We start from the raw sequence: 15,783 nt of genomic DNA, 5'->3' as shown, positions 1-15,783 counted from the left end.
GAAATATGTTTCATGATAAAAATGCTAGAAAGAAGATATCTGCAAATATGGTTACTCAAGGATAGCTACTATTATAAAACTGTTGTGCCGGTGTCTTGGCATAAGGATAGCGCCTCTTCCCCGTGATGTGCACGTCCTTTGGTTCGAGTCCCGGTTCGGGCATGGTTGTTCTTCATCTGCTCTATCTGCGAGATGTGTGAATGCGCCCCCCTGCAAAAAGAGGCTGTGCAAGCGAATGTGATGTGTGGATAGTTAAGACGTACTCTTGGCTCTAGTTGGCGCTACTAAAAACAAGAGGCGCACACTCGACTTAAAATCGCGAGCTTGTTCATGGCAAGTGCCATTAGAAACAACAGCAACATAAAGATGTTGTAATTATAATGAAGTGGAATAAAAGTATTTAAAAGCTAAAACTTTTATAATCTTTTATATTTTATTATTTTTTAATTGAAATTATATATGATAATATATACTAAAATGATTATGCACTCATATGAAAAAAGTAGACTCATAGCTTTATATTGTGCATCTAAAGTAAGTATAAATGAATAGTTGTTATATTGAATAGTTGTTGTTTTTCTTCCATAACATTTCCAGGGTATTTTCAAATATATAATAAAGATTTAGAATTTAAAAAAAATCAAACATTTATATTGACAAGCGTCCTAGCTTTCCATTCCTGCATTTACACATACCATAACCTTTCTAACGCAACACAAGAATTCCAGCCAAATCACTACAACGATTCAAAAGCAAAAAATAAACAGTATATCATCTTACTTTCTTGAAGTGTCACGTTTCTTTTATTAGTAAGCTTACATCTCTTCTTCCTCGAAGTGCAAGATACAGATACAGCATGGTGGAAAAGCCGCCCCTGAGACTTCTTAAGTCTAGACATGAATTGTCTAGACTTGAAACAACGGCAAAAGAAAAAATTCAATTCACACAATTCACGGCATTTCATAATGCTCCAATTCCCGGCACGTTTAATTTTCTCGGTATGTTCACCAAAACAATTTTTCTAAGAGCATTCTTAAAACGGGCAATGCTATCATATGACAGGTGTTTCTCAATGTTAGAAAAAGATAATGTGATGACGAGGGGAGAGAATTTCCATCTTCAAATATTAGATTATTTATATGATCATATGACTGAAATTCAGAAGACGGCAATGATCAAACACAATGAAGTTAATATAATATCGCTTTTGTAAAAGTAATAGAAAGTTATTTTAAAAGATCGTGGCCTAACGACTTAAGTTGGTGTATGCGGTTTTTGAGTCAATACATTTGACTCAGGTGTAAAATTAAAATAAAACTATCGTTATAAAATACATAAAAACTTAAGGAGACATAATTTCAACACAGTGCCAAATGATTTCATTAATTGAGTAGACTTATCCAACATTTGAGACATTAAGACTGGTTCAAAGTATTATATACAGTGGAATGTCACTAATTCGGAGTTTTTTTTAGTTTGTAGCAGCTGCATGTATCGGATCATAATGATCTTCATTCCACCACAAGTTTAAATTTCCAAATAGTCAGCATCTTTTTCTCTAGCCTTTTAATTTTCCATTATCATAATGTTAAGCCTTTAAAAGGCAGTTCTTTTTCTAGTCGTGGTACATCAAAATATTTTTTAAGTGGAGATTGGCTTAAAAGAAGTGTAGCTTCTTAGATAAAATTCATTTGATTAATTAATTACATTGGTTAATTAATAATTAAATAAATAACCAATCAAAACACCATTTTGTATGAGACAAGGAACTGAAGCAAATAAGTTTTTGTCCGATTGAAAAATTTATCAAAACTTATGCCAACCACATAACTTCATATAAAAATTAATGAATTTGATGGGAAGCATACTTCCCATGGCATTAGAAAGGGTTAAAAAGCATTATATAATTCGAAATTTATTTTGGTTTGTTCAAATATAAAAGTGATAACTGTAGAAGAAAAATCGCATTTCTGAGCAGATTCTATTATTAAACAATTTCGTACTTTGTGTTTACCATGTTTATTTTATTTTAGTTAGAAAAAAGGAATTCAAAAAAAAATTATTTTTTCATAAAAAGCTTTGATCACGTTAGATGGAATTTCTATAAATTTACTTTCACATTTTATTGCACAAATGTTGTATGCAGAGCGCTGTGCACAGCTTATTTACTAAAATTGTCATTTTAAATACTTGAAAAGAATTATAAATAGAAACAATATATGAATATTATTGATTTACATATCTTAATATTTAATGTTTATTATGAAATAATTATCAAACTGCAAAATGTTAAAAATAAATTTACTGCTATTTTTAGCTAAGTAGTTCTTTTTCCTAAAACCAGTTTCTTCAGTTTGAATATTTTCCGATAAATCCAATTTTAGTGACATACCTTTCACTCTGAATTCTTCAAAATTCCAAACGGCAGTGCCTAAAGCAGAACTTTTCAACTGAAATGACATCTCACGCTAAATATAGCTCTATCTCAATCGATGTGTAACTTATTTTAACGGAAAAATAGATGTATTTTTCGTTCCCACCTGCAATCGGTTCTCAAAGTGAATTTTATAAAACACTTGTTGAGGAATCAATTAATTGGGGCCAACTCAAGATTGGTAAACTAAACTGTGGGTTGGAAACTAAGCGATGGCGAAATTCAGTAAGAAGGAAAATTTGAAATTTTTTATTTGAAAATATAACTATTTAATTTGGCCTCTCCGTTTTAATTGATAACTTTTTGTCATCTTCTAGGGAGTGTCATATCTAGGGAGTTATGTTAGTAAAACTTCTGGTTTTTTGCCAGAAAAAAAAACTGAATTAAATGAGATTTTATATCATCAGAGTCATTAAAACTTTTACCATTCAAGGGGTTCTGCATGGAACGAAATAAATAGAAATTTTAAGGCGAAAACTGAGAGTTAGATAATGAAAGTGACAACATATCCCAGCCTACCTAAAATAATTTTTGGAGAGAGAGAGACCAAAAATGTTGGGGATGGAATTATCATATTGGAAAACAACACCCACACTATTTGCCAATTCTAACCGTTTTTCTTGAACTACATCGCTGAGTTTGATGAGTTATTGAACACTGACGTTTGAATTAACAGTTTGGTTTCTTGTTAAAAGTTCTAACAGCAGAATTCCATCAAAATTCCACCAAATTGTTAGAACAATTTTGATGTCACTTGGTGTGGGTCATCCTGCTTTGTCTACGATCTCTTTTAATCAGTGCTGTTGTAAACTATTTAATTTTCTTGGCCAGAAATCAATGGTCATTTCAGTACTGGACCAATTCCGTTGTATTTCAGAAGCAAATCATGGATGCTAAAGCGTTGCATCAAGCGAATTTCCTTAAGCACCGATAAATCAAATTTCTTAACATAACTAGGTTGTTTTGAATGCATATATGTGATACATTGGTGCTTCTCTGCAGTCTTAAGTATTTATTATGCTATGATCATCTGAATCAATAATGACCTTAATATGAACTTCAACTAGAAACCAAGATGATTGTGTATTTTTGAGTGAAAAATCACCAAAACGGAATTTGGCAAACCAATTCTTGACACTACCCTTCTTTCAAGTTTTTCTTCTTACATGCTTACGATGCATTTCTGCCTTTTGGAAATAATGCAATAAAATAAGTCTGCAGTGCGCGTCTTGTTCTTCCATTTTTAAATTAGATTAAGAACGAAACTAAATTACTAATCTGTACAATTTCCTTACTAATTAAAATCAGAAATCAAGTAATAAGGAAACAACATGTGTTAGATATTTTGAATACACCGAAAGGATAAAACAATTATTAAAACCATCTATCGCCAAACTCCGCCAACGTGCCCATTTGGGTGACCAGCCACAAACTGCAGCCACAAACCACATGTACAGACGTGTTATAATTGTTTTAGAGGAAATTAAGCTCTTTTATCTCAATAATAAGACGAATTCTGGTTTTAGAAAATTAATTTTATTTATTCTGCTTAAGAGAAAGGTTCGTGATTTTAACAATATAGAATGCTAGTTTCATATATAAATCTGGTTGTTAGGAACTCGTTTTAAAAATCACTGTTATTATGTTGGAAAAGTAATCGCAGAAATGTTAGATTTCGTTCATGCTTGTACCATCAAACACTTAACTAGATTTCGCTTATTTAAATTATATTCATCTGTTTAGATATCGGAACCATATTGTAATTTTTTTCTCAATCACTAAATATTGATTACTACTTTATTTCATCCTAATTATTTAAATGTATAAGGACTGAAACGGTGATTTGGGGCAATCAGGTGCTTATAATAAGACAATAAAAGTAATTTCGTTGTTAAAGAGTTAAACCACTAAAAAGTGATATAAAATATAAAATAATTCTACAGGATTATCAACTTATAATAGTAATCATTTCTACATACATACAACTTTTACTAGATTTAATATAACAGTTATAGTATAAAACCACAATTGTATAGTACACTTCCGTACTATGAAACGGCACAACTGAAAAGATTACTGATAAATGTATTTTCTGTTATTGTCCAAGGTATTTTGAATCACTGAAATGAATCCTCTTATTTTACTAATCATGTATCATGCTTGTAAAGATAAAATTTTGTAATCGATTTTTTACTCACTTTCTCATACGGTAAAGTTTTTAAATTTTATATCTCTTATGTCAATGCATTATTTTACCATTTTCAAATCTAAATTAAAAGTTAATCGATTAATATTAATAAATATTGATTCCATGTAAGTTAATACGTGTATTGAAGTCAAAAAATTATTTATATGATTTTAAAATATGTAACATAATATATAAAAAATAAGGACTAAATATTGTAAATAACTAAGATAAAAATAGCTCTATTTTTAACTAATAAATAATAGTTTTTAACAAATATGTTTCAAAATATTTTCAACAAGTATACTATCTTCAAATCTACAGGGGTGTTTGTGCTCCGGGGAAACCCCGGAATTCCGGGGATTTTGAACTTCGATACCCGGAAATTCCGGGGATCGTCTTTCAAAAGGAAATAGGAATAATAATGAATTATTTATTTTGATCTGGGTAATTTTATTTGCTTTGAAAGCAGAAAAACGCAAGGTCAGTGTGTGTGGTGAAAACTTTTCCTTTCTTTCTCCAAAGGCAGTGATAATGCGTGAAAAGGGGGAAAAAACTTTTTTGTTCTTTCCTTATTGCGCGTTATGACTCATTCCCCCGGTTCTCGGACATTCTCTTCTGGATTCTTTTCGGCAATCAGGCGCGGCAGAAAAAAAAGGGAGAGACTTCGTTCGACTAGATGTGCGATAACGTGACTCTGGGTTCAAAGATCTTATCTCTCCTGGCGTGGCGCCAATAAGTAGAGAAGGGGGATTTTTCGCCGTATTTGCTATTTGTCATTGATCGCTTCGCAACTTTTTTTCCTCCGCTGTGTAAAATTTTCGTTTCATTTATTGATGCAAGTGTAAATTTTTCGTTTCGCTTATTGAAATATTTTTTTATTTATGTACGCAAGAGAATTTCACTTTGAAATTTCAGCATATGAAACAGAAATTACCCCTTAAAAATTCATATCTAATTAGTTTTACAGCATTAGATCCAGGGCTAAGAGGTAAAACCAGTACAATATTAGCTTTTGAAAAATTATCATCTTTTATGTCCCATATTTTTAGTGATAATGAAAAGTCAAAAGTAGAAGCTGAAATAAGGTTACACCAGAGTGATATTGATATCACCAAAGAAATGCTCTACACATCTGATGAAAGTGGAAATCAAGTCAAGTGTACAATTGATAAATATTGGTCTTAAGTTTTTAATTTAAAAGATGATTTCACAAATGATTATAAGTATCCTACATTGGCTAAATTGGTCAAAGCCTGCCTTAGCTGCTTCCATGGCCCATTAGTGGAAAGTGCATTCAACTTAATGGACATACTTGTCACTGACTATAGAACCTCTCTTAAGATTGATTCCCTAGATGCAGTGCAGACTATTAAATATGATTTAATGGCTTCTAAAGAAACCTCATGTGAAAAATATGGCTCAAAAAATCCAATGACTGATCCAATTCGCAAAGATCTCTTACTGAATATGAACAGAAGTTGGAAAACATATCAAGAGGACTTAAAAACATGTATTTCAGATGAGTCATCTATAAAAGTCTCCGAAAAACCTTCTACATTAGCAGAAAAGCAAACTGCTTCTACCTCTGCATGTGCAGTTCTCGAGGAAATTTCTTCAACTGTAAATGAGGAAAATAAAAGTCAACCTTCCTGCAATTATGAAGTTCACCACAAAAGAAAGACAAGCCCACAAACATCAGAAAATAAAAAAAAGCAGCAGAAATTAGATAATTTTTTTTAAAAGAATTAATTCATGTAATTTAAAATATTTGCATAAAATGTAGTAGTTTATATGTTTGAAAGTTTATGGTTATTAATTTTGCAAAAAAAGTAATTCATTGAACTTTTATAATTAGGTCATTCAATACTTCATAATTGTAATTTTTCATTTCTCCCCTCCCCCCTTCTCGAAACTCCAAAATGCCGGTAGTAAGTCCGTAAAAGTTTCAGGGGATTTTTTGGGGTCCCACAAACACCCCTGAATCTAAGAAGACAAACGAACCAAAATTTCCGATTCAATACACGAATATTTATTTATTAAATATCATTACATTAAATGATGAATATGATTAATGATTAATTTTATATAGAATATGATTAATGATATATTTCTAAAGACGTCAAAACAAAATGTTTTCGCTACTATTTAGATTAAATCTTCTACAATGATAGATACTGACTAACAACTAATGGTAAAGGAAGCAGAACATTTAACACCCAAAAATTGAATTTTGTACATTGTTCTAAGTGATTTTCATTTCCGTTCTCACTTTGAGCCGCACCCACCATTCGCAAGAGACATTCCAGTCACAAAGTAATTGCTAGGGAAAGGACGATTTCTGTCTAAATCGAAACGTAAAAAGGGACGTAAAATACTTTGTTTTTACTTCCATTCGAATGTTCAATTGAATTCAGTGTTGAGTTCAACGTTCGAATTCAATGTTCAAGCGAATGGTTATTGTGGGATATTTTAATTTAATGGAACAAAGCAAAATAAATAAATGGTCAACTAACGACATGATGAAGCTGATCGTCCAAAGAAGCATTTGGAAATTAAAGGAATAAAATAGCATAGAGACAATTTATATGACGTCACATCATGTGACAAAGGTAACTGCGCAAGTCATCTATACATGCATTTGCAACATCTAGCGTGGATTTTGCATCTGTATCTGGTGCGAATTCAATAATAATTTATTTTATTTTATTTTTATTTATTTACTTATTTATTTGCATTTTGGACAATTTTTAAATTGCTCTATCGTATCATTTTTGACTTTATAATAAACATGAGAAAAAAAACGTCATATGGAAAAGTTTTCCATCTTAACATTTCTGCTCGATTAAAAGAATGGCTTGAGAATAATTGAAATATATATTTGCTATATCAGATGGTACTTTTTTTATAACAGTGCTAACTGGCACAAATAGTATATATATTTTAATTAATTAAATTTTAAAAAATAAGATTTGATAAAAAAAATCTAAGTAAAATAAAATTATATATTATAAATTCTGAAACTTTTTAAAATATAATTTAAATTAGACTTATTCTAATCATTAAGAAGATGAAAAATTCTAAAATAAATAAACAAAAAGAGATTGTATTAAATAAAAAGAAAATATATATAATAAGTAAAAATAATAATAATGTAATAAAAATTTCTAAATCTATGAAGTAATATTAAATTATCAAAGAAAATAAAAATTTAATCTTTGATTTTCGGTTATGTAGCTCTTTACATTTTCAAATTATCTTGTTTGAGAATACATGGGGGGGGGGCAGACATTCTATTCGTTCACGTGTTTAGTCCAAAATCGGATATATGTTTACGACTTTGAGGTTAAGAGCATATATAAAAAATAAATTAATCTAGCTTATTAAATGCTTGCATTATCACGTACGGCTGTAAATTAAAGAAGGTCAATTCAAAATAGATTAGGCCTTACATTAGATATAGATTTCTTTGAACATCTGATGATAAATTCATTCGCTATATTTCATCCGTTTACCTTGTTACGTCTTTAAATTATTATATTTACATGCACACAGATGGACAAACAGATCGATTTTGTTCAGAATTTGATAGAAATCAACAATTTTAAAGTGATAATTGTAAAGCATAATTCCTCTTCCTGATGTTATTCGCTTTTGAACTACCACAATAGATTTTTTTTTTAATGAAAATTATATTATCTCGCATGCGAGAAAGAAAAAAGAAGCAATAACTTAACGCAAATTCAGCAGCAGCAAGCAGTCGCTAATTTGTCAAGAAAATTAAAATCGCAACTTTTATTTTTACCACGATTAATTTTAAGAGCAAATCTTAAACGACTTAAGATAACAGCGTTAAACGGAAAAACAAAAACTGAGCACAATTACCATCCGACGAAACACGATAATAGGAAGACTTTAAAGTTCACAAAGATACGAAGAATAAAAAAAATAAAAATCCGAACTGTAATTTTAGACTTACCTTTGGGTGTGCCCGTTTTGGAAAGGCAACTTTGGGGTCGATCTGCAAAAGAAAAAAAGAAAAGCATAAGTCTCGAAACCATCAATAGAAATAGGCAGGTAACCAAAAAGAAAAGAAAACCGAAACAAAGGACCTTGGAAATATATAATTATTCATTCTTAAGAACAACGCCTTAGGGAATAAAGTGTAAAACGAAACATGGGGCCGAAATACAGTCATCAGATTTTTCATACAAAATTGATATTCTTAGAAGTGGTGCAGCGATTAAGATCCTTCATGTCAAACAACGCCCCAGGATGTAAAATACGTCGACGATGTAATCCCCTAATTTCCGCTAAAAATGTAGCGCCAATAAATTAACAAAAACATTTTGTGTTTGCTTAAATTAAACACGAGTATTTTGCTAACAAACACTTTTCACCGTGGACTTAATCTCATGGGAATTGTTTTAACAAATGCAATGAATAATTTGAGTCTATAATATTGTTTAAATTTATGTTTAAAAAAATAAAAAGCGAAACATTTAGTGAAATGCATCAAATAAATTTTAAATTAATTTTTAGAGATAATTAATCGAGTACTTGAAAAAATAAAAAAAGGAATATTTTTTAATAATAATAATAATGAACCGAAGTATATTTCATTTAATCAAAATAGAATTACAGTTTATTTATTGTTTTATACAGTTTACAGTCTCGCTTTCGGCATTATAATTGTGTTTATGAGTTTTTAATTATCAAAAGGTATTAAAACTAATTTAATAAAGTGTTTTTCTAATTACGTTTTGAAGAGGAGAGCAAGAACATCATAAAATCTTGATAAAAGAACTATGATTTGAAATTATTAATAAAGCAAAACATAATTAATTTTAAGAAAAAAAAATAAAAGTTAATTTATTGTAGTTCCTTCCTTTTAATTTCAAGGAGAAAAAAAAACTACACTTCATTGTTTTTAGATTTGTCGCTGTAATTATTTTCCATTAGAAGAAATAATTATTCCTATCCTTTATAATTTTTTTTATAATATAACTTCTCATTCTTCGTAATGTTCTTCTTGTCAAAGATATATCCCAAAGAAATGAGAACATAACTATTTTAAATTACAACATAAATACGGCAAGGAAAAACTGCATCTGTTGTAATCTCATTTTTAGAAAAATATTTTATAATGATAAAATTTTTTATTTTGCAGAGTGTGACAAAAATATTTAATATTCAACTAACAGAAGCGATAATTTTAAATTAGAGGCAGCATTTAATAAGCATGATTCAGATGAATTAACTACTTTTTAATAATTATAAGTTTATTTATTCATATTAAAAAATTCTGAAGAACATTAAAAAATAAATTAAAATATTACGAAATTCAGAAATAAATTATAGCATACACACTATAAGCAAAAGTTCCACTTGATCCAAATTCATTTTTAGCAGATGATTCTATAAAAAGAATTTTTGCTAAGCAGATTATGCCTCAAAAGATAAAACAAATAATGTATATATGTTAGAGTTCTGTCAAAACCCATAACAATAACGCAAAAAAAAAAAAAAAAAAAAAAAAGATACCTAATCATTTTTTGCAGATGATTTTATAAAAATAATTTTTGTTTCAAAGATAGTGCATCAAAAAATAAAACAAAAATATTATGTTAGAATCTACCATAAACCCCATGACGATAATAATAATAATTCAATACTTTTTAGGTGGAAACAAGCCAAATTAATACACGATTCCGATAAATTAACCACGATCGCCTTCACTTAACACAATTCTAACAACTCACTTTGAGAAAATTCTAAACCAATTTAATTCATATTAATAAAATTTAGAAATAAACTACAGCACAAATGTAATAAGGAAAACTCCCCATAGTGGAGTTAAATTTTTTCTCAGAATAAGGCAGAAGAATAAGGAATAAGAAAGAATTATGAATTCAGAATATGATATACGTTAATAATATACTTTATATTAAAATACATCTTTGATAATTATAAAGATACCAAATAAAACAAATATTTGTTTGAGAAAAAGAAATATCCGAATTATTTCTGATGCACTTTGTAGATTTAGCACCAGCATCATTAACTGAAAGCATATACTAAAAGAGCCAAGTTCTCTATATTTATAAAAGAACACATTTCCGATCTTGAAGTGATAAGAAAAATTCATGGCATATAATTACGATTTGTCAGAAACTTGGGAAAATGATTCTTCTGACAGCACTTTCTTATCAGATATTTTCAAGAAGAAAATAAAAAAGGATATAAAGGGTAAGAAAAAAAAATTACTAATGAGCCTAGCAGTTTTTCTTTTTCTCTTGGGTTACTAGATATCATTATTCTCATTCTTTATGAGAACAGGAAAGAATATCCAAAATTAGGAATCTCTAGATTCAAATCCTTTGATTCAACGAATAGTTCTATTCCTATAACAATTAATAGCATTAATATTTTTTAACTGGCATTCACAATTTGGTCAGATAAAGTTAAATAACTTCATTAGCAGACGATAGATAATGGAAAAACTATATTGTGAAAGCCGACTCCAAAATAAAACTACATTAGCAGACGATATATATTTCAAAAGCTATACTGTGAATGCCGACTCCAAGATAATAAAAAGGGATAAATCTCCAATTCGTTGCCTTTAAATAGCTTCAAAAACCTCAAACTAAAACAATATGTTCTCATATGATAATAACTAGACTAGGGATTCACCAATCAGAGTAAATTAGGATATATTTATATATATATAAAAAAAAACCCAGTAAATATTCTTCCTTTAATTTCTTTCATACTTTTAGATAAATTTATCGTTTATAATATAAAATGAAAAATACTTTTGTTTAATTATTATCCAACAAACCACACCTAAAGTTGTCATCTATAAAAATTGCATAAAAATATCCTAAATGACCTTTCCTAATAATTCATAATTGCCATTCTGAAATTTCGTAATTTTGGTGCTATTCAATTAGAAATCTGATAAATATTATAAAAAAAAAGATTTTTATACCGTCTTAAAATTTAAGAAACCTTTACACGGATCAATGCGGATTCAATAATTATGTTATTTTATTTCAAATTTGCATAGTTAAAAAATTATATTTAATTCCAGTCATTATAATCAGCACACACTTATAAATGTTGCATTTTTTACTTTAAATGAATACCAACTTTTAAGTTAATAAATACAACAATAGAAAATATATACAAAGTTTTATAACACAAACAGTTAAAGGAATAATATTAATTAAAATGTAATATATTTTTTTCATTCAATGTAAACGACAAACTTCATGTTAAATGTTCCGCCGAAAATAACTTTAAAAACATTTTTTTTTTAAATTCTTATCATTAAGACTGTACAATTCAGTCTTCCATTAAAAAAAAATGAATTCGAATGTAATGAAAGTTTGAAAAGCAACAGTTCAGAAACAGTTTTCCTAAAACGATAAAACTGGCAAAAAGAATTCAATCGTATGATAAATTTCAAACACAATTTGTGAGTGCAGACGATTCGCTGGTCAGACAATAAGCAACTCAACTATTTTTACGACCATCCGAAAGGTCACGCCATTTTCCAAAAGGATTTATGGCATCTCCAATTAAATCTTTAATTGTTTTCCACTCGCATAATGTATTCTTTTCTTCTTAATTATGAAAAATAGCGCGATCAATTGAACGCGGATTCAGTCATTCTGATTGGATGCATTGTTGAGGAATTATTTTTAAAAGAAGAACGACCCATCTTTCATTAGGATCTAGAGAAAGGACAATGGAACGTTCGAGCGAAATTCGCACAAATGAAACGCACTAAATGCTTCCGGATTTTCTTTTAGAAAGTGTGAAGACATTGTTTGTGTTTCCATTAGAGTTTCATTAAGCGATTAGGGCAGTTATTGAAGAGTTCATATTTGATTACGCTTAAAAAGACGCATATTTGTGCAACGTTATTTAAATAATGTAAAAAATTAAATAAGCAAATAAATTTGATAAAAATGTGGATTTTGTGAAAGAGTGATATAACTTTGATCAAGACCCTAGAGGAAGATACCAGCATCAGAATATAAAAAGTACATATAAGACATTAAAAATAAATTCATATACTGTTTCTTTAAAAACTTCATCTATTAAATGTTCATGCAGTGCTTTTAAATTACGATTTTTTTTCTTAAGTGTATATATAAAGTGCCGATGAAATATTTAATACAAACATACGCTATTAAAAGTATCGCGACGCAAAAAGATATCTATGTCATTACGATTGCATTGGTAACCAATAATTTCTTTGTATTATTATATTAGAAGTTTTGTTGTATATAAAAACCTTTATCAACGCAGTATCACAGAGAAACTTATTAAAATAGATTTCCTACTGTTGGATTTCACCTACTCACCACTTACAAGTAATAACTGCGTTTTCGCAGAATTTCAATTATTTTAGTAATTTTATAGTTATGGTTAGTTAAGCAATAAAGATGAGTGATGGATAGTTGGAATAAAATGGCTACATATATTAATATCAACATAGCAAGGTTCGATGAATAATTTTTGCCTTTTACTGTTTGGAAATTTTAACAATAAATATCTATGATTTCTCTAAGGGAGTATTAATGTAGAACAAAAAAATATGAAACTTATTTTGCTAGAAAATAAGTATTACAAAATATAAAAAAAACTGTTTACAGTTTGAAATAGGGCACATTTTTTTCTGAATGCTGACAATTTCTAAAAGTATATTATTTTTGTGTGCTTAGTTTCCGACAATAGATTACATTATTGATTTGAAAGTTCAAGCCATTTACATTGTTTCATCAAATACTTAGTCGCCATTTATTTAGTCTTCCATTGTTGAAAAATTAAGAAGGATTCTATTTAATATTCGAGAACGTCACAAGACGAATAAAAAACAATATCGCGAAATTTGAAAGATACATGAATCACAATTTTATGTTTTTTAATAGCGCTATGATAAAATGAGATTGGATATCATAAGAAAGATTCCTATGCAGAATGAGCAGAACATATACTATAAGATAATTAGAATGATACGACTTTAATGTTTGATAATTTGACAGAATCATGGTGTATATAAAGTTATATCTAAAACGATTTAACTGAAATTAAATATTATGACTATCCCCAGCAAACTAGCTGGAAGCCAAAGGCTATTAGTTACAAATAATTGTTCTTACTAGAAACACATGTGTAGAAAGTATTTCATATTATTAAATAGGAAAACTCATTGCAGAAAAGATGATTGAAAGTCAGTTTTACGATTAAGTTAATTAAGTATAAATTTAATTTAATAAAAAATTAATATTCATGTAGATAATATTTATTATCGACATAGACGCATGTAAAACTTAAATAATTTTGGATATTAATAGAATGCAGATAAAAATGTCACAAGTTTAAAAAAAAATCCGGAAAAACTCTTCGAGATTTTCCGGATCCAAATCTATTAAATTACGACTTCAGTCATCATATTTTAAATTTAGTGCTGTTCCTCTGTGTAAACTAATCTAAATTTTATAAAAGTTGACAGTAAAATTTTATGTCGATGAGACATCAATTTGAAAGCAGTTTCCTTAAAATAACTTTTATTGATTATAAAGTATAAAGTCAATGTGCTCATTACTGGAGCAATCAAAGTAATAAATGTTAAACTCAAAGTTCAAATTAACATTACCAGACCTTGGTCAACAGATTCGAACCATTCGTCCTTTTTGTCTAACATTTAAACGAGCTGAAAGAAACTATCTTAAAATGGTGAAGCAACAAGCCAGTTGCACACAGCTAACTTGTCTCCGTCCAATTTCCATTGCAGTTGCTGCCAACCACTAATCACGAAACTTTCAAAGAGGTCGGGTTCGAATAGGTTTGTTTACTTGAGATCATGGCGCGGAATTGGAAAAACACAAGGACACCATAAAAATTCGGATCCGAAATAAATTTCTGTATGGATCTTTTCCAAATTCCCACCATTTAGAAATTACTGAACTGTCTAATTTACCAAAAATGTTTCGCAACATTAAAATGCTTATTTATTTATTTGGTATACTAATAACGGAAGTATTGTTTGTAAAGAAAATATCTTTCGTATGGACTAAATTTTTGAAATTTTGTTTCAATAGAAATATTACTAGTCAAACATAAAATAAAAAGTTGACTTAAAAAATTTACTGTTTTTATAATAAACACTGATCATAACATGTACAAATTACAGACCACCGATATAAAACAGAAAATCGAATAAAGTAATTCGAAGTTTTAAAAAGATTAATACAGAAAGAATTTTTTTTGTTAATGAAAAATTGTTTTTTTTTCCTTCTTTTTTTTCATTTTAAAACTCTTTTTTATCATATAAATGATGGCATGATCCCAAAACTTTAAATTAAATATGATAAGAATAAAATATTCCCCAATAATAAATGAAGAAAATAAAATTCAATGCATTTATTCAACAATTCTTTTTAAAATGCTTCATCTCAAGATGGTTGTTTTTTAATTGATTTCGCTTCTCGAAAATTTCTAGGCGATTCACAGTTTTATGAAATCTTATAATAGAATATATCAAACAAAAAATAAAATATTAATTAAAACTTCATTGCATATAAAAGCTTCGCCATTAGATATTTTTGTCTTTGTTATAGTCATGATGTATGGCGATATTCAGCTTACAAATTGCTGTAATATAATTATTATTCCCAGATAATGCATCTTTGGGTATAATTATTGTTCCCGGATAATACACTTTAGGGTATAATTATTATTCGCAGATGTTCTATAAGGTATTTTGCAAGGTAATGTTTTTTACGGTTAATCCCTTTAACTGTTGTCGCATGCTTAACTGAATCGAATTATTGTATTTTTTAAGATCATAAGCTAAAATTAAATCATTCGAAGACATAACAGGTCGACACAAAAATGCCATGGATCCATAAGTTTTAATAATTCATAGTATAATATGAAATCATAATTGGATAGACAGAAGGTGAAATCTAATAAACAATCAAGAAACAAAACAGTTAAACCGTTAAAATTTGAGCATTTCTGCTTTCTAGACACATAATGTAAAAAATTATTCTTTAATAAATGAAGAAATAAATATCCATTTTGCTCATCTTATTACTTCTCTGACAGCAACATTGCATGAGAATTTCAAACAATATCATGCAAC

The 15,783-nt window shown here is 28.7% G+C and overlaps 1 protein-coding gene across 8 annotated transcripts in view; it reads right to left on the bottom strand.

The window, feature by feature from the left end:
- Positions 1–15,783, bottom strand: part of LOC129971466 (RNA-binding protein Musashi homolog Rbp6-like) — a 573,575-nt gene that overhangs the window by 390,618 nt on the left and 167,174 nt on the right. For all 8 annotated transcript variants that reach the window (XM_056085255.1, XM_056085256.1, XM_056085258.1 and 5 more), the window contains exon 5: positions 8,599–8,640. In XM_056085255.1, coding sequence (XP_055941230.1) covers positions 8,599–8,640 — 42 coding nt within the window. The remainder of the gene's footprint in view (positions 1–8,598; positions 8,641–15,783) is intronic.

Source organism: Argiope bruennichi, chromosome 6, assembly GCF_947563725.1.
Source record: "Argiope bruennichi chromosome 6, qqArgBrue1.1, whole genome shotgun sequence".
In the NCBI taxonomy this organism is placed as follows: domain Eukaryota; kingdom Metazoa; phylum Arthropoda; class Arachnida; order Araneae; family Araneidae; genus Argiope; species Argiope bruennichi.
This window is presented reverse-complemented; position numbering and strand designations above follow the sequence as displayed.